This window comes from Manis pentadactyla, chromosome 8, assembly GCF_030020395.1.
Source record: "Manis pentadactyla isolate mManPen7 chromosome 8, mManPen7.hap1, whole genome shotgun sequence".
NCBI lineage: Eukaryota > Metazoa > Chordata > Mammalia > Pholidota > Manidae > Manis > Manis pentadactyla.
In genome coordinates this window covers 91,550,012-91,571,807 of record NC_080026.1, presented here as the reverse complement: position 1 = coordinate 91,571,807, position 21,796 = coordinate 91,550,012, and the positions used below count along the sequence as shown (strand labels likewise).

The following is a 21,796-nucleotide window of genomic DNA, read 5'->3' as shown; positions in this document are numbered from 1 at the left end:
GGAATTTCTCTGACATGCAAGTCTGACATTACTGCCCTTTTAAATTTAAATATTTTCATTAAGTAACAAAAGAAACACATTAAAGAATAACACATATTCCTTGAGCAGCTCAGATACCTTTTACTAGGCCCCTTCTCAGCTTCCTCAGACAATCTTTCCTGAGTTTTGGTGCTACACAGAGTATACTGTAGTTCCCCTAGCTATTGGACACACTATCAATTAGGTTTGTGTGCCCCTGGAAACAGGGCCATGTCTTACTCATCTCTGTCCCTGAAAATTCTGGGTACATCAACAGGCTCATAACAGTTGTTTATTAAATACTTAGACGAGCAAATAAATACATGGAGACTCTCAATGTCCAAGATATAAACACAGTGGGGAATACATAGATGATAAAAAAATAGCTAACAGTCCTTGAGTTCTTACATAATTAACCTTGAAAAATCCTGACTCATAGGAGATAAATATCAAATAACTTTACTGTGTCCCACTTTCTCTTTTAAAATCCTCTCTGTTGGGATTTCTTCACCTATCCATGTCTTTCCTGGCTATGATCTGATAAGAAAAAGTCCTGAGTTATAATCAACACCTCCATTTCCATAGAGTATAAACTTTATATACATACCTTAGAGTGTAAACTTTGAACTTGTTTTAGCATTGAGACTTCGACTCCCAAGCTCAGGTCTAACAAAAAGGGGAACACAGTCAGGAGGTGGGGGGGGGGGGCAGATTCTTTTAACACACGTGGGATTTTACCTACTTGTGGTTTTCTTTGTGTGGAACCACATGCCCTTGGACTGAGTTTCCTCTGGTCTTACATAACTTAATAAGGGGCAATTCAGTTGATTCAGTTGTTGAGGCAGAAGACTTCATCCTTGACACCTGGCTTCTATGCCCTACCGCCAATTATTCAGCAAGTCCTTTAAAATGCCCCCACCTGTGGCTATTTCCCGCTAACCCCACCCTAGGCCGCTTCACGACCATCTTCTGTTTGAACTGTTGAACTAGTTATGTTCTCTCAGCTGCTTACACCCTCCACTCCTAAGGATACTTTCCACATAATACCCAGAGGGATCCTTTAACATGCCAAATGGTATCATTTCATTCTCTTAAACTCCCGAAGATTTCCCATCGCTCCTAGTCATGGATGCTGAGACCAGCTGATTGGAGAAGAAAGTGTACAAACGCGTCCTGTGACTATTTTTGCAGATAAATGTGTCCGCAGAAAGGGATTCGGCCGCTCTTGTTTCGGGACGTAACCCCTAGGTGGCACTACGACACCGCGCAAATTTCCACCGCGGTTGTGCTTTCCTCCCCGCGCACACAGCGCGGTTTCACGCTGAGCCCCTTCCTTCGTCAGGCTGGGCGAAAATGGATAGAATTTCCTGCTTTTCCTCTCCTCCTCTTGTTCTATTTTTTAAAGCAACAAATTATAGTTTAAAAGAAAAAAAATGGAATGATTTTGAAGGTGCAGGATTCTGTCGGAGGAAACAGTTTGAAATGTCTGTTTGAGAAGGTAAGAGTAACGAGGACCCCGGCGCAGGAGGCTGGGGTCGGGGAGCGGGAAGCCCTCGCTCCCAGGGGCCCGGGCTCCCTCCAGCGCTGGTGAGCGCCCCCAGGGGTTGCCTAACTAGAGGCGTTGCCATCTGAGCGCCGTCCAAAAGTTTCATCCAAATTCGTCACTTCTGGAAAATGCCTTCTTTCTTCCGAGGCCCAACTTTTGCAAATGAAGAAATTAGCAGGCTGTCCAAAGGTGGTCGGAGGCGAGGTGAGGAGTGGCGGTGACCTTGACGGCGTTAGGGAGCCTGCTCTCTGACCCTGGGCTGAGGGGAGACTGAGCCTGCGCGCAGGAGGGGTGGCGGGCGGGTCCACTCAGGCCCTGGGGCCACGGGCTACAGGGTGGGGCCGGGACGCTCCTGGGGCGGACGCCCAGCTGGGAGGAGCCGGCCACCCCGGGGTCCCGGGGCCCAGCCAGGCCGGGTGCGGCGCGCCCTGCGGCTGCTGACGCCTCGCCCCGAGGGGACCCGGCGGGTCGGCCCGGAAAGCGTGTCCCGCCCCGCGACCCTCGCCGCGCAGGCCCGCGAATACCCCCGGGTCGCACATGGCACACGTGCCTGGTCCAGCCTCCCGCGGACCTTCAGGTGGGGTCGCGGTGGCTTTGGCACGTTTAGGGCGGCGGACCCCAGAGCTGTTGGTCGTTTCCTGGAAATCTGGGTGGAGATAGTCACCACAGCCGCCAGCTGGGGCTCTTCAGCCCTTGTTTCTTGCGGCTCCTAGCATTTCCTCTGGGTAGTGCGGGCTGCAGGATTGGCGGGACCCAGAGAAAAATTAAATCTGAGCCCCTTGTGTAAAAATATAAGAATTTCAAGATTGTGATAGCAAAGCACTAAATCGGGCTGATCCTTCCAAGTGCAGAGCCCTGTGTGACTGCTCAGGATGCGCCTACAAAGCCCGTGACGCCAGCCCTGCCTCTGGGCACCCTCTTTCCCCGCAGACTTGATCCGGTGTGCGTTTAGCTTCGACTCTCCTACTTTCTTAAGCTTTAGGGGGCACCGATTGGTATTGTATGTGGGACCTGCAAGGGAGGGACTCTCAACATGTAAAAAGAGCTGTAACTTTGTAGATAACTATGCTCCTAACTCCCCTTTTCATTCACATTAATGTCTGCCTTGATGTATTTCAAAGGAACTTGCTCAAAATAGAGAGTTTTTGAAACCCAGGAACAGACGCTTTCTGGGTTGTTCTAAAACACGCTTGCAAGGAGGAAAATCCTGTTTTTCTAAGGGCTCGGGAGGACACAGATGAACTCAGACATCAGGAAAGAGAGGCTTTGAGCCTGCATGAAAGCGATTCTGTTTTGATGACAATGTGCAGGTATTTGGCTCTTTTTAACGCAAAGCAAAGATGGCAAGTTTCCAAAATGGTTTTGTTTTTGTGATCCGAAGTCTTCCAAATTATTTTTCTTCTCCCTTTTGAATGAAATTCCCTTAATTTTATAAATTAAATCAGCTGACTTACTATTCTTTCCTTCCAAATGGCTACGTATACATTATCATTGGTACAATTTTTAGTAATCATACCACCCTTACACAAGAGATTTAACCCTTACAGCATCCCTATGAGTAGACCTTCAACTGGCCATTTTCCAAAGGAAGACTGGTAGCCCAGAAATATAAAGTGAATGACCACCACTAGGAATAAGTGGGTTGTGAGGCTGGATTCTCAGGTTCATGCAGACCCTCCGTTTCCCATCCATTCCTGCTCACTATGCCATAGTGCCTTTGCAACAGATAGTCTCTTGCTAGAGTATATACAAGTTAGGGGTTAATCCTAGCTAGAACCTCTGTTCTTTGTAGCCAGAGATAGTTTCCTGATAGATTAAAATAGAATTCAGCCAGCATTACCTTCCCCTTGAGAACATTCAGTTAGTGGGCAAAGAATGAGGTACTTCTGGCCTCATTTCCAGAACACTTTCCCACAGAGGAGCCCACCTGGAACAATGCCACGAATATGCCCAACTGTGCCCTCCCCTATCAGCCAACCTCCATTAAATATATACTGTCCTTTCGGTGTAAATATAAATGGATTTGTCCCAGTATTTTATCACTGACCATTTAAGTTTGGCATCATTTCTTGGTATTTCAGAGGTATGGCTCCAATAAGTAAGAGCTATAAAATACCTAACATGAAAGACTTTAAATTCATCCATTTATTTCATTCACAAATATTTATTAACCTCATATCATGTTCCCTAGTTATTGGGGTTATAAAAGTAAACAACAGACAACATCACTGCTCTCATGCAGTTACATTCTAGTGAGGAATATGGAAGATAAACAGTTAATAAATATATACATCAGATAGTTTTCAGTAAGGGCAATGAAGAAAAATAAGGGATAGAAAGGATATAGAAAGTCATAGGAGCTAGGTGTCATTTTAGGTGAGGTGTTTCAACTGAGAGACAGAGAGAGGCAGGACAGCAGAGAGAGAGAGAGAGAGAGAGAGAGGAAGAAAGAAGCCCGGTAAAGGAGGGAGGGACTGACTCTGTCCTGACATTTTTTTAGAGCTTCCTACAACCAGGAAGAACAAAGGATTTTTCTTGGGTGGGGTGAACAGCTGAGACCCCAGCAGTACAAAGCACTCAACTGGAGGCCTGGAGCCAAGACAGGAGGGGGGGCAGGCTGCTCCCTTGTGAAGAACTCCCTGCATTTCCTGACCTTGAGGGACTTTCTGGGCAGCTGGGAAGTGACCTTGGCTGAGAGGCCAGCAGGGAAGGGGCCAAGATCTCACTCTTCCCACAGACACGGTCTGGGTCTTGAAGCCCTTTTACTCCTGTGGAAGTAGAGCCCCAGTGTGGAGCTGGCCTTTGCTCTGGGGCACTTGGAGGGGTGGGAGGTGGTGAGCCAGGCAGGAACCCCAGTATCCAGGAGTCCTGCTGACAGAGCAGGCTGTTGAGCCTCAGGAAACCCTGAAGGTACAGCAGGTAAGAGCAGGTGAGAGGTGGAAGTTGATTCCTGGCCTCAACAAGGCAGTGACATAGTTAAGGCTGGCCTTAATCTGGGCCTCTTTGTTCAAGCCTTTTATCACCGCCCTGCCCACATGTCCAGGACACTTCTAACACCATTAGGGTCTTCATTGCTCAGACATCCCACCCACCTGGGGCAGGCCAGAAGGAGCTGAGAGAACTGAGTTTGTTTGGGGTTCTTTTTTTTTTTTTTAATGGGTGCTAGAACCCTCCATTGTCTCCTCAGAGGCAAGTAGATAATAGAGGAAGGTGTTATCTCCATTTTACAGATGAGGAAACAGTCTTGGGAGACTCTCCTAAATTCGTACAGCAAGTAATGGAGCCAGGTATCATCTCCAAGGCCCATAATCTTACCCCCACACATTTCTCCTGTATGCTGCTTGAGAACTTGGAGACAGGGACTGTCACCGCGGGGAGGGGCCCCCAGCCCTCCGTGTCTGGGCATTGGTCACTCTCCTGCTATGCAACAACACAGCCCCTAGGGCTCTGAACAACACCCCAGAGCTCTTTAAGCTCCTGAAATGACTTCTGAATCATTCAGTATTTGATGACACCAGCTGAAACACAGGGCCGGTGATGCCAGCAGGAGTCTTCATTCAGGAAATGTTCACCAAGTGTTCTTTCTCTCTCTCTGCTGTCACCCAGGGTCCCATTCTTTTCTGCTCCTCTCTGATAGGCCAGCATTCTTTCTGCCAGCCCCTTTCCTCCACTCATTGTCTGTTTTTTCTTATCTCTAGTTTACAAGTGGACCCTTGGTGCTACCATGGGGAGAGCTGTTAATTTTTTAAGCAAATGTGCCACCAAAACATAGTAGTTCCATGTGTGTATTCTTTCAGAGCAGTCCCGTTGGGAGAGCATCCTCATTCTGCCTAACATTACCAAAGCCAACATTTTTTTATTCCTCTTTGAATACTTCTTTAGAAGCCAACTAACAAGTAAAACAGGAAAATCTGTTGTCTTAAAACTGTACTTGGTTTCTTTTTATTTGTTGTAACAAGTGGTCTAATTCAATTTAATCACCCGCTTCAATCACTAGATTTAGCTCGATTATTTCTGGCTGTTTCCAAAAAAATGAATCCACTGAAGAATGTGTCTCTTCAGAGATCCTGAGCAATGGTAGACTCTTAGGGGTGAGGCAGTGACTTTCCTCTGAAGGGGAGATTGGCTCCTGAAGGTTAGGACAGCCAGACAGCAGTTCCTGTAACTGTCCCCCTCTCCTGCTGGCTCAAGGTGACCCTCCGTCCCGGAGGTTTCACTCTGGATTCTGGCTTTCCATTGTTGCCCATGCATCACACCAACTGAGGAGGGTGACACTGAGCTAACGCACAATCCAACCTCCCCATGAAGGTCAACAGCTGTTGCACTAAAGACTTTGTTCATGGCTGGGGATGCGGTGCTGCTGGTGGGCAGGCTGGGGCTCCCCAAGCTGAGGTGCCCACTGAACCCTGAATCCTTGTGCTTGGCTGCAGAGCAAGACATAGCTCCCTTCGAGAAGTAGCCAGCTGAGACCAGATCTGAAAGTTTGGCCCACACCTCACCCTTCAGTACATCAATGGGAAACAAGATGAGCCAGGAACTCTACAGTGGAAGCGGACTCTAAATGACCCAGGCACCCCTCTCAGACAATGCTTCAGGGGGTCCAAGAAGAGTCAGAGAAGACAGTGCGAGCCAACACTTACGTAATCCAAGAATTGCAAGCTCAAATTCCTTCCTGGAGTGTACAAAATGAGTAAATTGGATCCAGTGCAAGAGAAAAACTGCAAACGTGATGATATAAGGCAACTGATTTCCACTGTTGGGGTAATAGGGAATAGTAGGGACTGTGGCAAACTGGAGGGCATAGGCATCCAAAGGGGACAACAGCTGATGAGCTCTGGGCAAATGTTGCCACATAGTAATGGGAGCCCATTGCTGCCAGATCTTCTAAATCTTTCAAGAGAAGCTGGGAATCCAAATTTGTGAGATTTACAGACTTGTTTAATTTGGCTCACATTTTTATAAATATTGGGTAAACACAAACACCTGTGGGCAACACCAAACCAAGACACTGATTCACTAGCTGGCTGAAGACACAGGACGGTCTCACTTTGCAAAGCCCATCACCTGTAAGTCAATCCATGGCTTTTATGCCTCAGCATCTAGGAACTCAGATCTGGTTCAGTGTAGATGGCGGTTGACTCAAAAGTAGCCTCAGCTGTGTTGCCTCATACACGTCACTCAGACCCTCAGCCTCTTCCTCTCCCAAAGGCCAAAGTACCTCAGAGGAATGCTGTATGATGGAATAATGCCTATAAACTAGCAGGCCAATAAAAGAGATTAAGTGCTTAATAAATAGCAGCCATGATCTTTATTACTACCATGGCAGCCACTTTACGTGAATGCCTTCTGCAAGTCGGCACACAGCTCTCAACCTCAGTTCTACAGCGAGGTGGAGGCAGGCAGAGGACACCAACTCCAAGAAAGCTCCAGGCCTGGCCCAGTTCATCTCAGCCTCTCCCTGCTTGCTGACTCACACCCCACACCCCAGTGCTCCAGAAAAACCACATAACACTAGAAATGCACATCCAGAAGAGTTTATTTAATGTTATCTGTGTTCTTCACAAAGATCACTGTGCCATAGGCACTGGCAATGCCAACTTAAGGGCCTCTGGTCTCACCAAACCAAGTGAGCATGCAGTCAGCCCCAAGGGGAGCCGTAGTCATGGGGTGGAGACGCATGTGGCACCTCAGCCACAGGGTACCACCACGTGGACTGATGTGGGATCCATCAGTGGGCTGCAGGGGGCAATCCAACATGGCAGTCATGGTGTAGCTGAGCACGAGGCAGATGTACCGTAGGATGAAAGGGTCAGATAAGGGCCAATTTCTACACAAGGGGTTAATTTAAGGTGGGATTTGGGGGCACCAGTCCTGCTACCGGAGCTGCCACAAGGCTTCGTCTGTATCAGGGCTGGGAGTCTAGTCCACCTGTTGCCTTGGAGATAGCAGAGAGCATGGTGAAGGGCAGCATCTGCTTGGGGATGGCAAGCAGAGGGCCAATGGTGCACTGTCTTCTCGTTACACCCAGACAGCCCCTGAAAGCCAAGACGACTTTTTCTCTGTTACAGCTACAGTGCGGAGGCCAGGCTATGGGTAGAGAGAAGCGTTCCATCCCTATACCTTCTTAAAGGTGAGGGGTGGAGGCTACAGGAGCCTGTGACCAGGGTAGGACCCAGCATTAAGGGCAGGGAGCCAGCAGGGCAGGTTCTGGGAGACAAGGGGAGAGGCTACCTCTGTGACACTTTGCAGAGAGAGCAGAGACGGCCTCATGCCTAAAACAGGCAGGGGGCTGAAGAACACAGCCTTCATTTCAAGCTCCTTCAATCTGGACAGCCACAAAACCTCCAGGGTCTGGCTGTTATGGACCCCCCAGATGTTCTCCCCGCTCCCCAGCCATTGAAAGCATCACTCAGGTCTTTGAACTGGTACAAAGTTTACTAGGTCGTACAACATGGCTCACAAAAGCGATGGGACATTGCAGTGAGGGCAGTTTGTTGGTGGGTTCCTTTTACCCAGAGACAAGACACTTACCCGCAGGACTGCCCACCCTTTCCCCACCCTCACCCCAGGACAGACAGGATGCAAGACTGTTACAGTGCAGCTATGTTCAGTTCCACAGATGCACAATTCAGTGGCACTGACATATCCCGCTGGATCCTCGGGACGCCAGAGAGCAGTGGGTGCTGGGATGGGGAAGCAGCTACCGCGCCCCCGGGAGGAGCCCTGGCAGTGTCTGCTGGTGATAATACATTTCACACGGAGGATGTCCCCAAGGACGGGCTGCAGAGGCCTCTAAGGCCTTCAGATGGTATGACTTTTCATCTCGGGCCAATAAATAACTGCTGGACAAATGCATAAATTAGAAATGAACACCACTAAACTTCACACATGGGGAATGTACAACCAGGCTGAAATTAAATCATGCAGAGAGGCAGGGCGGATGAGGGCGATCCGGAGGTGAGAGATATTATCAACAGCACACACTCTATTTTGTACCCTATGCTATGTGCCATTAGGTGGCTTGTTTCCCCCCCCGCAGCAGTGAGGGGCTCTGGCTCCGGCGTCTCCCAGCACAACGCGCTGGGGAGAACAGGAGTGCCACTTGAAGAGAGAAGTTCTGGAAGGGCAGCAGGCTGGGGTCCAGGACTCTTAGCTGCTCGGTTCTTCTCGGAGCCGCACACCCACCGCCGTGATGAGGGCAGCCCCCTTGCCACTGCCATCTTCCGACAGGAGGAAGGACACTTTACACTTTGGGGACAGTTCCTTCACAGTTTGGCACATGATTCTGGAGAAGCTGAAAGAGACAGAAAACGGGGACAGGTAAGTAGCGGAAGATGAGACGAGACGCTGGACCTCATCAGGAAGGAGGGCAAACAGGACAGGGGTGCTGCTCAGAAGCAGCAGCAACTCACTGAGAACGGCTGGGAGGAAAGTGGACTCACAGCCAATCAGATTCATAAGCAGGTTGTCAGCAAAGAGGCACAACTGAGAATCCCCAAACAAGCTGCTCTGTGCAGCTTATAAGGGCCGGAGCATGAAGAGCACACTCAGACACACCCATTCTCAAAGCAGGATTCCCCCAGCCCCACCCCTTCCCATGAAGGATAATCTCTAAATGAGGTCACTCTAGGTTCTTGCATTTTGTGCTGAAAATAAGACAGGGCCAGGCTGAGGGAATACTGACCGCCTCTAAGGAACACCTACTTGGGGCCCTCAATTCATTACATTTCCAGGCCTGCCAGTGGCTGTTATCCCGAGGAAGGTGAGACTTGCAGAGATGAAGCAAGCAGTGAAGCACAGCTTCTGAACGATGGTGCCAGGATTAAATCTAAGCATGTATGTGTATGGCTTCAAAGCCCAGGTCTAAACCACGACTGTGTGCTGCCTCAGGTAGAGGATAGCTACTAAGGTCCAGAGACAGAGGTGGATGAGGAGCGAGGAAGAGGGCTCTATCCCAAGTCGTGGCCATGCCCAAAGCAGGGAATGCCTACACTGAGTTGGGCAAGGCTGCTTTGAAGTAGGGTGACGTTATGACTAGGTTTAAGTGGGATGACCCAGGGTAATTATTAGTAGCACTCTCTCCTCTGGCTAAAGTACACCAGTTCAGACAGTAAATAATATGGTCACTCTATTCCTCAGAGCTACACTTTGGGATAAGCACTGGGTCAACGAGCACATGCAGCCATATATCCTTCTCCGGAATGGGTGCCAGACACTTGACCGAAAGGACGCCGCTCCCCACCCCTTCCCTGCTACAAAGCCCAGGGTCAAATCTTCTCCTTTCCAAGCCTCTTAAAAACTGATTTAGCAAGTGAAAAATCAATGGGCCCTCCTCCCCAAGTCCTTCACTCCGTCTCCCACTTACCAAAAGCGGCCTCCTGCCAGCCTGCAGCTAACCAGGCTGGTGGGTAAACCCAGGCCCACCCTCACCTCCCTTTCTGCTCCCCACCTGGACTCTGCCTGACCTAAGAGGGACCCAGGAGGGGCAGGGTGGGTCATGCCATGTCACTAGTTAAAGGATGTGGGAGCTGGTCAAGTGAAGCCACTTCTCTACCTCCCCAAGGACCCCAGTTAAACTTGACAGCAGCTCATTACCCAGTCGCAGACAAGCCCCACTCTCTGACCGCACAGCCTTTGGGAGGCTGTGTCCCAGTGCAGAATTTCCCACGATCATGTCCCATAACCATCAAGGGAACTCAGCAGCCCAGGAAGCTCTGCCCACCCACCGGAAGCCCCACTCACTGCGGATGTAGCTTGTAGAGTGTTCCATCCACCCCCACAGTCACGCTGAGATGGTCCAGCCCCCTGTTCTCGCGGATCTTATCCACCACAGCAGCCACACCGGCGCCACACATCTGTGCCGCCCTCCTGGACACCACCCCGCACACCATCTTGACAAGGATACTGTCGTCACAGGTGCTGTTCAGGCCCAGCTGCTGGAGGATGGCCCGGACCTGGAGCAGCGCTAATCGGTCACTGTGGCAGACGAAAACCAAGAAGCTGGATGAGGTGGGATCCATGAGAACAGCCTGGAAGCTGACCCCGCAGGATGGGCCCCAAATCACTGTACTTACCTGGGTTGTGGGGGGTTTTCCCTTCAAAATAACATTTATTTGTATCTTTTTAAAAAGTATTACATGTTAAATTGTTGAAAACTTGCCAAATTCAGAAAAATGAAAATTGGAAAATTAAAAGTATCCACAATCCCAACACCAGGGAAAATGCTATTAATATATTTATATATTTCTTTCCCATTTCTTTTCTTAAACATCACCAAAGAAAATCTTTGTAATTTTGATGTGCCAAATGGGCTCATCCTTCTTAGGTGGTTTTCTTTCTTGCTTTTTCCCTGTTTCATACATCTGAGCAATTTCCCACATTCTTATCTGAGATGAGGATTGGAAAAGGCTGCCATAGTATTCATTCTGGGGACACATCGTAGTTTATTTAGCCAGTTTAGAGAAATTTGTTTGTAATTTCCTGCTATTATGAAGTAACATTCTGGTGAAGTTTCCTATTCAGAAAGCTTTGTGTGCAAATGATTTTTCCCTTAGGACACATGTCTGGATCAAAGGGCTTCTGATACATATTTCCAAGTGCCTTTCAGAAGTTATGTCAAGTCACTGTCTCCCCAGCTGAGTTTGCCCATACTTATACCCAGTGGAAAGGGTCTCTTCAAAACCTTTGACACTTTGGTAAGAATGGTGTCACACTGTGGTTTAATCTGCAATCTTCTCTATTCCTGAGACGACCTTTGTTTTTTCATTTGTTTATTGACCATATGAACTACTATTATGTCAAGACTTTTGTTCTCCTGGGATATTTGGCTGTTCTTGCTAAACTGAAAGAGATGACAATGACTGATGATGATAATGACAGTGATAAGAACACTTTTTTGAGGACTTAGTATGGGATAGGTGCTTTACATACATGACCTCATTTCCTCCTCCTAACAACCAATGGATATATGCAGGATCACGCCCTTTTAAAGATGAGGAAACTGGCTGGGAGACTGAATTCAAACTCAAAGCACACAGCCAGTGGGACCGAGCAGGTCTCAATACCAGACCTGCCAGTGCTCTCACGCACTGTGCAAGGGTGCATCCTGTCATATACAATGCAAATGTTTTCCTTACTTTGATTCTCACTTTTTAGGTTTGATGACTGATTTTTTTTTTAACTTACAGAAGCTATGTATAGCTAAGTTTGGCAATTTTTTCTTTATGATTTCTTTCTTCACAATTATGCTTAAAAAGACCTTTCCTACCAAGTCACACGCATCAGGATGGCTCTATTAAAAATAGAGAAAATAATAAGTGTTGGTGAAGATGTGGACAAGTTGGACCGTCATGTATACTGTTGGTGGGAATGCAAAGTGGTGCAGCCACTGCAGAAAATGGTATGGTAGTTTCTTAAAAAATTAAAAATAAAATCATGGTATGATCTAGTAATTCCACTTCTGGATATATACCCAAAAGAATCGAAAGCAGGGACTTGACTGTGTGTTTGTATACCCATGTTCACAGCAGCATTATTCACAATAGCCAAAAGGTCGAGGCAACCTGAGTGGCCATGGACAGATGAATAGATGAACTAAATGTGCACATACATACTACAGAATATTATTCTGTCTTTAAAGGAAATTCTGACATGTGCTACAACATGGATGAGCCTTGAAGACATTATGCTAAGTGAAATAAGCCAGAGACGGAAAGGACAAATACTGTATGATTCCGCTTACATGAGGTACCTAGAGTAGTCACATTCATAGGGACAGAAAGTAGGCAGGTAGTTGCTGGGGCTCGGGGAGGGACAAATGGGGCATTGGTGTTTAACTAATACGGTGTTTCAGTTTAGGAAGATGAAGAAATTTTGGAGATAGATGATGGCGATGACTGTATAACGATGTGAAAGAATTTAATGTCACTGAACTATATGCTTCAAAATGGCTGCAATGGTAAATGTTACATGTATTTTACCACAATCAAAAATGTTATGAAAAATATTCACTGATACTTTCTTCTCATTGTTTTATGGCTCCTTTTTTCCCCCCCATTTAGCTCTTGGACGAATTTAGAATAAGAAAGAAGACTGGAACTTGTTTCCTAGTCACTAGTGAGCACCCAGCACCATTTGCAGACAGCGCCCCTCTCCCCCGTGGCTGTGAAATGCTACCATTGATGTGCTCAGGTCTTCCAGAGCCACCGTTTAGGGGCCTTCTGGATGCCATCTACTCCACTGCTTCGGTTCTGGTGGGCAGTGAGTTTCCCGTGCAGGTCACAGAATCAGGCATGGGGGAGAGCAGTGAGCAGGCGCCAGCAGAGCCGCTGTTACCTTTGCTATTATGACCATTCTAAAAATAAGGTGGCTTTTGCACAACTGCTCTTGCTTTTACAGAGCATGTTCTACCCTCTCTCACAGCTCACCATGGAAAAGGCCAAGGCAGACACAGTGTTCACTCCACATGAGAGAAACAGGAGGCAGACAGAAGCACTCTGCTGTGAGGCACACACACGGGGTGACCGAGCTACACAATCGCAGGCTGCCTCTCAGATGAAATGAGGGTGGGCAAGGCCAGTGGTTCTTGGCTCCAATGGACTCAGTGCCCCTTCAATACAAATGTCCTAATGCACCTTTTCTCCTACTTACACACATAATTTCAAGCAAATCAATATAATGCCCCAACATAAAGGATGAGTAAAAAGAAAATGACTTATAACAAAATTATGTAACTTCACTATTCAACTGCTCAGGGCCTACTACTCCAGGTCCACCTCCAACAAACCCCTCCCCGCTCACCTCTCGATCTGAGAGAGATACTTGGTCTGAAAGATGCCCCGAGTCTTCAGTGTCTCAGAGATCTGCCCGCGGAAGAGGAATCCCTTTTTGGTGAAGTCGATCAATATGTTGCGGACAATTTCACCCAGGTACATACCACTGATCATCTTCTCAAACCTAAAACAGGAGGAACAGGCTAGAGCATCTAACTGACACCTTCAGGCTCCCAGTAACCCTGGGCTTCTTACCCTGAAGCCATCCCCAATCTACATGCCCAGTCCTGTGCTCCCAGCAGAGGCAGAAAGTAAACCAGGAAGGACTGGAGGATTCTCAACCCTCCCTTGGACGAGAAACAAAACCAGCAGCACTAACGTCTAAGTGCTACACCGTCTCCCTCCTCACCGCCTTCCTCCATTGTCTGGTGAAATCCCACACTACGTCTCAGCTCAAACATTTCTTCTCCGAGAGGCCTGTCCTCCTCCCCCAGACCAGGCTATTTCTGCCCATCTCAGGCTCTCACACACCCTCCCCTCTCCTGCACCTGGGTCCACTGCCTCTCGTCATCCCTGCAGCAAAAGCCTTGAGACCACACACTGCCTGGCTCACAGTCATTGCTCAGTGAGTATTTGCAGAATAAGCAACTGATTGAGCTGAGTCTTCAAAGGATAAGAAGAAACAAGAAGAAAGTTCCTATGAGGTTTTTGGAAGGTTTTGCAGAAGCCCGGAGTACTGGTCAAGCACCCAGAAGAGTGAGAAAGCCACACAGACTGCAGGATTCAGGCGGCATCTGTACTCCTGAGGGCAACCTGTTCTTGGGGCTTCTAACTCCTGCCCTGTGCATGCTCAAGGGCCTCATGAAATGATGAACGACATCAGCGCTTCCACAGCACACATCCAATCCCAGTGTCCTCAAGCTGGGGAGTGCCCACTGGAATTTGGAGACTCCAGATTTCAGGTGGTCCTCAGTAAAAACACGGAATAGCGCTATTATTGCCAATTCCTACCCAGTCTTTATTCCATCAAGGAGACCATCTCAGTTTGGTGCTAATATGGCTTTAACCCTTCCCTTATCATCACTGGGGGTTTTGCTCTACAACCTTGGTAGGCAACAGTAGCTAGAATTGAATGCTGCTCTCTGCCATATTCATTTTATGGTTACCAGTTATTTATGCTAATACTGGTTTTCCCTTTTTTTCTCCCTCATTAAATTTAAGTAAGGAATATAAGCTGATTTAAAACCATTAAGTAAGCATAGACGGTATATGGAAAAGGCAAAAGTCTTGAGGGTGGCTGGAGAACAGCTCTGTTCTACCCCAGCCCTTCTCTCTGCTCCTGGGGAAAAGCTGGGACCAACCCACACTGGCTATGGCAGCGGATGGCCTGACCCATGTCAGGCAGAGTCCCTGAGACCCGAGCTGCAAAGCTCCAACCAGCCACTGGGTGGTTCCAGAGGCCAGCTGTGGGAAGCATGAGTGGACCTGGGCCTCACCTCACCCCTGCCCAGACCCCCACCCCACCCCTATTCCCACCTACACTGGCCATGTCCTAATTTCCCTTGTCCTTTGACAATTGCAGGTCAAGTGTGTTGTATTTCCACTAAAAACAAAAACCTGCTGACCAAGGGGCTTCTATTAGTATGATGGAGAAGAGAGCATGGGGGAGGTGAGACTGTTCCAAGATGAACATGGTCCCTGAGGGAAGTGGTGTGGCCACTCCACTCTGTCCTCTATGCAGAGAGAGCACCTGGATGGGTTGATGGACTCGGGCCCCCCTGTAGCACGTAGGATGCCCATCCCCCACTCCTCCCCTTATTCTGCTCTCCTTGGGCCCAAACCCCAGGTCAGGAGAGAACCTGAGGGACCAGTCTCCCAAGCCTCTGTCCAAACCCCATCCCTGCTAGAAACTTCTTCCACTGTAACAGGCAGGATGCAGGCACACACCCTGCCCATCCTGACTCCTTACGTGTCTCCTCCACAAGAATTACCTTTGTTTCCCAGGGTTCAGTGAATACTCATCCACCAGTCTGTCATAGTTTGTTCTGATATCGTCTAGGCACCCATTGTCCCCGAAGGCCCCCCACTCCATGTTGATGCACATTCGTCCCTCATTTCCCTCCACCATCTCGACGTTCCTCATCTCTTCCATGTAGCAGGCATTGCTGCCGGTCCCTGAAACACACAGGGGGAGGACTGAGTGGCCGTGCTGTCGTGCTGGGGGCGGGGGGATCCTGGAACCAGGCCGAGGGCCTGAGATTCCAGACATGGGGTATATTTTTGAGATGAAGAAAATAATAGCTTTGCTTTCCTAACATTTTCCAGGAAAGTCTATAAATATAAAAGGAAAGTCAGATTATTAAACCACCAGATTGCACTTAATTAACTTGCTTCATATGAAGACATCAATATGGAGAGCCTATGTGTTTACCTGTCCAGGCAGGGCTCTACTTACTTTAATAGGAGACACTCTTACAATGAATGGATGTATCCTCAATGACATTAGTTTAGGCAATATTCAGACTGGAAATTTCTGAATAATTTCTGGTTCTGGGGCTTTTGTTTCTTACTGTCTTTTCCAAAGCTTGCTTTCTTCCCCCAGCCCCACCTTGCCTTCCGTGTATGAATGGAAGGCATTCTCTCTATATATACATACATGCAGACACATATATACATAGCTGTACACACACACACACATATTATACTGAGGAGTTGTCTACTATTATACCATGGATGTCCATTTATTTTATCAAAGATGGTCATGGACTATGTCTACTCAAAAAACTTTACTCTGTGTCCCAGAATGAAGCCCACAGGAAGGCCAGTGTCCTGAGCATTTCAAGAGTGCCTTTCTAAAGCAATGGTTTCTCACTGTTGTGGTATCACAGACCTCTGAAAATATCATGATTCTCCTGAGAAAAGGAACATTTCCCTGAGTGTACCCACCCAATCTGAGGGTTCCCAGGGGCTCAAAAGCCTGATTTTCACCCCTCAACTCCCCAGCACGGGGCTACTTAAACAAATATTTTAATCAATGCCAATATCACTTGGGGGGCCCTGCGAGATGCAGGTTCTGATTCAGGAGGGCTGCGGTGTGGGGCCGGGGACTCTGCTCCCAGGTGATACCAATGCTGCTGGCCTGAGGTCCTCACTTTGAATGGCCAGGACCTTCCAGAGTGGACAGAGATGGAGACAGGCTTCCACCACCACCAGCAAGTACAAGGCCATTCGCACTGACCAGAGCAAAGGGCTTTGGTCTTTCCATCCTCTCTAAAGAAACTTACACAGAATTTGCAGAGGCTTCTAACTGTGTAACTCGGTTGATTTTTTGTTTGTTTTGTTTTGTTTTCTTAGCTCCTTTCAGCCAAAGTGTAAAACTGAGAAGAGAAGCCCCAGAAATAGGAAGGGATACAAAGAAAGCTAAAACTTGTAAGCCCTACTTCTTGCCCTTGGGTGTTTTGAGCAAAGAGATCAATTGATGAGGAAAGGAAAATGTGACTCTGAATGCAGCTGGAGCCATGGAGAACCTGTCCCAGCTCTGTGCCCGGGGCCAAGCACAGCTAAGGGGCGGCCCTGAACTGGGCGGCCCTAACCTCCCTCCCAGGCTGGGCCTGGCCCGAAGTGGAGAATGCGCTGTGTCCCTCCAGCTGTACAGTTCTTACCTATGTCCATTCATACACGGAAGGCAAGGTGGGGCTGGGTGAAGAAAGCAAGCTTTGGAAAAGACAGTAAGAAACAAAAGCCCCAGAACCAGGCCCCAGACAACCTTTCTACTGGAAGCTACTCCCCAGTTTTTGAATGACCACAGGAGCCAAAAGTATATGACAGCATATGAAAAGGCCTTCCTGGCGCCAGGAGGGAGCCTGCTGGGGCCTTATACCAATCTCCCAGGTACTTAGCAAATACCCCGCACAGCAGCAGTGCCACTGCTCCTACATATGCGGATGTTGACTAACAAATGGGCCTTTTCCTGGCCTCCCGACACTAGGAGCAGGTTCAAGTGGACCAATGGTTGTCCCACAGCTGAGGTCAGTATGCTTCAGGAATTACAGATCCCTACCGTGTTTGCACTATAAGGAAACAATCTACAGAGCGACCTCCTTGTAATCTACTTCAGTAGCCGGGGCCACTCACAAACAGTGGCTAATAAGGGCAAAATGGTGCCCAGACTACTCTCTGGACTTTTCCCATGGTCAGGAGAGGAGGGAGGACTCTGCTTCTTTCCCAGTTGCAGGACCCTAATGCCTGCCCGGAGCCCCTCTGCACAAGCCTAACAGTTGCCCTGCTAGCCAGGCCAGCCCCAGCTATTCCCACCGTGGCTCCAAGCCATGTGAGCCATTTGGGCTCATTACTGCAGAGCCTGGTCTTGACGGTCAGGTCACAGGCGTCAGGTTGGGTGTTTGGGAGGAGGAAGGCCCCTGGCGAGCCCTGCAGCCATCGTCCAGGATGAAACTCAGGAGGCAGTAAGGGGATGGAACTGAGAGATATCCTGCCCTCCAGAGACTGGCTCAAGGCCCCACAGAGCAGGGAAACCCAGCCCTCCCACCCCAAGGAGAGAGACCTCCAGGACACCCACCTACGATGAGGCCAACCTCACAGGTGGGCTCCTCATAAGCACAGGTCATCATGGTGCCCACCGTGTCGTTGACCACAGCCACCACATCCAGGTCGAATTCCTTCGGGAAGAGAGGACACAGCTTTAGGGGAGGGACAGTGCTTCCTGGCTTGGAGTCAGCCAGTTCACTCTGCGGCACACACTCAGAGAGGCACTAACACACCACCTCAAACAGCTTTCTTACCAGCCTCTATAAAAGGTAATTTAATGCCCCTTCACTGACTACACACCTACTATTAATGATGTACCTGAAATCTGAGCTCTAAAGAAAGGAAGTATTCTTCCCATTTCACAGATGGTCCTGCGTAGTTAGTGAGGCAATGCAGAGGGAACTGCTGAATGGAGAAAAGACATGGGGCAATGGCCAAATAGCTCTTGTCTTGGGAGTTTCAAATGTTATAGCATTTCACAGAGCAAAATGGAAATATGAAATCCATTTCTCAGAACCTGTCCTGTAGAAACAGCCATGCAGGTACCCCAAGGTACATACAAGGATATTTACTGCATGACTTGCATGAGCCAGAGAGAGAAATAACCCAAATATAGATCAAAAGGGGCTATGTAGACCATGACTCAGGCAAACACTGGAATCCTGTACAGACGCGAAAAACAGTGAGGTTGGTCTATATGCAGTGGCACGAAAGGTGACTTTCATAGTAAATGGAAAAAGGAAGTTGTAATACAGTATATGTAGCTTACCATGTAAAAATAAATGTGCATATGTGTGTATATGTTATATGCATGGAAAGTAAGCTGGAAGAACATGAGCATTAAGAGTTGTGAAATGGGTAAACAGATCACCAGGCCTCTTTGCAATGAAACATTAGCTGCTGTCTAGCGTACTCTTCTGGGTGCAATTCCTCCCTCTTTCAAACCCATTCCTTTCAGCCTTCCAGATTGCTTTTGTATTTCTCTGATCTTTTGAATGGAGACACCTGAACTGATCTTTTTTCCCCCTCTTACTGATTATCTCATTAAATGAGTTATATAAATTCTTTGGAATTTTTCATTTTAAATTTTATCAATGTCCTCCAGCCAAACACCAGCAGAAACACACCTATAGTCAAACAAAGCTGGGCTTACTGACTGGTTCCAACACAGGCAATCCCAGAAAGTGTTAGAAACACTTGTAGGTTTTGAACCTGTGTTGGTGGCTTTGGAGGGATCAAAGAAACAGGGCTTTGCTCTGGACTGGATGCTGTCACGAAGCAGGGCAATTCTCGGAGTGTGTGCGGAGCTCCGATGGGATTATGGAGTCCCCTTATTCTCATCTAATTCCATTATACTCAGAGGGACTGTGATGTCTGTGCTCTGCAACACTGTGTGTGTGCAACTGGGAACTCTGACTGATACTGCCAGGCTGTGCCCATGGTGGGGACGTGTTTTTCTCTTCTGCAATCTGTAGGACAGTCATGATTTTACCTTTCTTAAACCCTCCTTCATCTGTTTTATGGCTGATAGTTGGGGAAACTTCTTTTATCCAGGTCACACGTTTATTATTTGAATTTTTTATGACAAGCAAGTACAATTTTTATAACCCAAAAAAACAGTAAGGATTTTTTTAAAACATCCTTTTAATAGTTACCTCTCTTCTTTTTACAGCATCCCTTAGTAAGGTCACTACATCATGGCCCACACAGTCGGTTGCCTTAAAACCCTTCGTCCAGGTGATCAAGATGCCCTGAAACAGGAACGGCACCAGGAGAGTCCTGTTTTACTAAACTTCTGGGCAGAATACAAAATTTCCCTCCCTCCCCTCCAACTAAACATCTGCTGAGAATTTATAGTGAGATGGCACTGGAACATCTGAGGCCCAATCTGATAAGACATGAATAGTCCTTCCTAAGAACCCACCCCTCCTCACTGTGCCCACTGCAGCCTAGCTTATAATCTCCATTTCACAGATGGAGAAAGTAAGGCACAGAAGGTTAATGGTGCTACCCCTGGTACAACCAACCAGTTCCCCTAAAGAATAGCTTGCCAACAACATAAGTTGTTGGAGAAATGCAAACTTTTAGCAGCACTCTTACTACCTAAAGCATATTCTAGGTCTGACTGGACTGAAGTTCTGCACTGGCTGGGGATACGCGCACCACCATGAGCACCAGGTGATGGTATAAGTGAACTGCTTTAAAAAATCACCAGGTCTTCAAACACTGCAAAAAGCAAGTTTATATGACCTCCCTGCTGAGATCTAAAGGGGCCGAAGAGGCGCAAAGCCCCAGGCCAGCACAGTGACTGGGCTGAGTGGCTGCACAGGCAGGCGGCCCTTCCTTGCTCCCTAGTGCTGCTCATCCCATGCCTCAAACCTGGCCCAAGGCCCCTGCGATAGGATGTCACCAACTGGGCCTCCTCCCTGGCCACACCCCCACCTATGACTCACAGAGACACCTGAGGCCCTTCCAGTACCACAGGCCGGGTCTTGCCTCTGTGACTCTGCACCATTGGGTCCTCTTGGCTGGGATCCCCCCGACACGAACCAACAGCCCTTAGGCACAGAGCTGGAGCTGCCAGGGTGAAGCTGAGGCCCTCCGTGAGACTATGGCCCCTGTGGCCCCGAGGACCGGAACTGTAACCTTCAGTCTGTACCCAGCACTTAGTACTTAGCAGGTGCCAAGCCCTAATCTTCGACCCTGTTTCATCCCATCTACTGAAAACACTTTTTTTTTTTTTGAGAGGGCATCTCTCATATTTATTGATCAAATGGTTGTTAACAACAATAAAATTCTGTATAGGGGATTCAATGCACAATCATTAATCAACCCCAAACCTAATTCTAAACAGTCTCCAATCTTCTGAAGCATAACGAACAAGTTCTTACATGGTGAACAATGAACACACTTTTTAAGTATCTCCCCTGACAGAACACTGTACTGGGGCAAGTGGGGAACACAAGTCCTGCCTCAAGGAGCATAGAGTATAGCAGAAAGAGAGACACAATCACTCCTATGTAAGAAATGCTAGCATCAAGGCAACAGTCAAAGGCACAGGGAACACCTAGGAGGGAGAGCTTCCTTTTGCCTGTAGGAGCCAGAAAGCATCCCAGAAGAGATGAACACTTTAAACAACAAAAGAGAGAAGAGGCTTAAGATGAACTGGAGAGTGTGATATAAAACTTGGGTCAACCCACTGTAACATGTGAGTCACTCAACATCCAGGGAGGATCCTCAAACTGGAGGAAGCCTTGAGCCAGCACATGCCACAGGCCAGTCAGCACCGCCCGAGGCCCAACGCCTCAGGACAGAGACTTACCGCATCCAAGCTCGTCTGCTTGCAGGGGAATGAGAAGGTGAAGCCCAGAGGCATTCTGGGGCCTTTGATCCCCATGTAGTCCAGGAAGTCAGAGATGCAGGAGACGATGTGGTCAAACAGCTTTAGGAGAAAAGAAAGGGTTACTGTGCTCTGGTTTCCTACTTTTGGTACACACATACAAGTGCATAAATGCACACACACGTACACACAATGACACATGCAGAGCAAGCACCCCCCCTTGAAGATCTTTTAGAGCCTCCTAACCATCATTAAGCCCAGCATCACTGAAAGTACCCCATGCTTTCAGACACAGGACACAAGTACACAGCTGTAGGCACCCCATAGCAGGTTAGGGGAACCACCAATGCTACTGCCCATGTGTGTGACACACATGTGCCACAGTGGTGGAAAGGCAAAATGTTTCTCACCTCTTCCCCAGTGCCCTGCATGATTTCAGTGGGAATGGCATAGATCTTGTTGTGCATTTCCACCATCCTCTTTTTCCCACTACGGATTTTCACCAGTAGGACACGGAAGTTCGTTCCTCCAAGATCCAGGGCCAAGAAGTCACCGTGCTCTGTCATAGTCAAGAAC

At 48.2% G+C, this 21,796-nt stretch overlaps 1 protein-coding gene and 1 long non-coding RNA gene across 2 annotated transcripts in view; one reads left to right on the top strand and one right to left on the bottom strand.

Moving 5' to 3' along the window:
* Positions 1-1,344: 1,344 nt before the first annotated feature.
* On the top strand, positions 1,345-6,853 carry LOC130684597 (uncharacterized). Its single transcript, XR_008998930.1, has 2 exons — positions 1,345-1,516; positions 5,995-6,853. It is a non-coding gene; the product is annotated as an uncharacterized LOC130684597 (long non-coding RNA).
* Positions 6,854-7,082: 229 nt separating this feature from the next.
* LOC130684476 (hexokinase-1-like) overlaps positions 7,083-21,796 on the bottom strand; it is a 51,045-nt gene continuing 36,331 nt past the window's right edge. Inside the window, exons 10-17 of the mRNA XM_057505374.1 lie at positions 21,631-21,779; positions 21,203-21,322; positions 19,536-19,631; positions 17,912-18,011; positions 15,327-15,510; positions 13,364-13,519; positions 10,307-10,540; positions 7,083-8,858 (exon numbers count right to left, since the gene is read on the bottom strand). Of these exons, the coding sequence (XP_057361357.1) occupies positions 8,714-8,858; positions 10,307-10,540; positions 13,364-13,519; positions 15,327-15,510; positions 17,912-18,011; positions 19,536-19,631; positions 21,203-21,322; positions 21,631-21,779 (1,184 nt within the window). The 3' untranslated portion in view covers positions 7,083-8,713. The remainder of the gene's footprint in view (positions 8,859-10,306; positions 10,541-13,363; positions 13,520-15,326; positions 15,511-17,911; positions 18,012-19,535; positions 19,632-21,202; positions 21,323-21,630; positions 21,780-21,796) is intronic.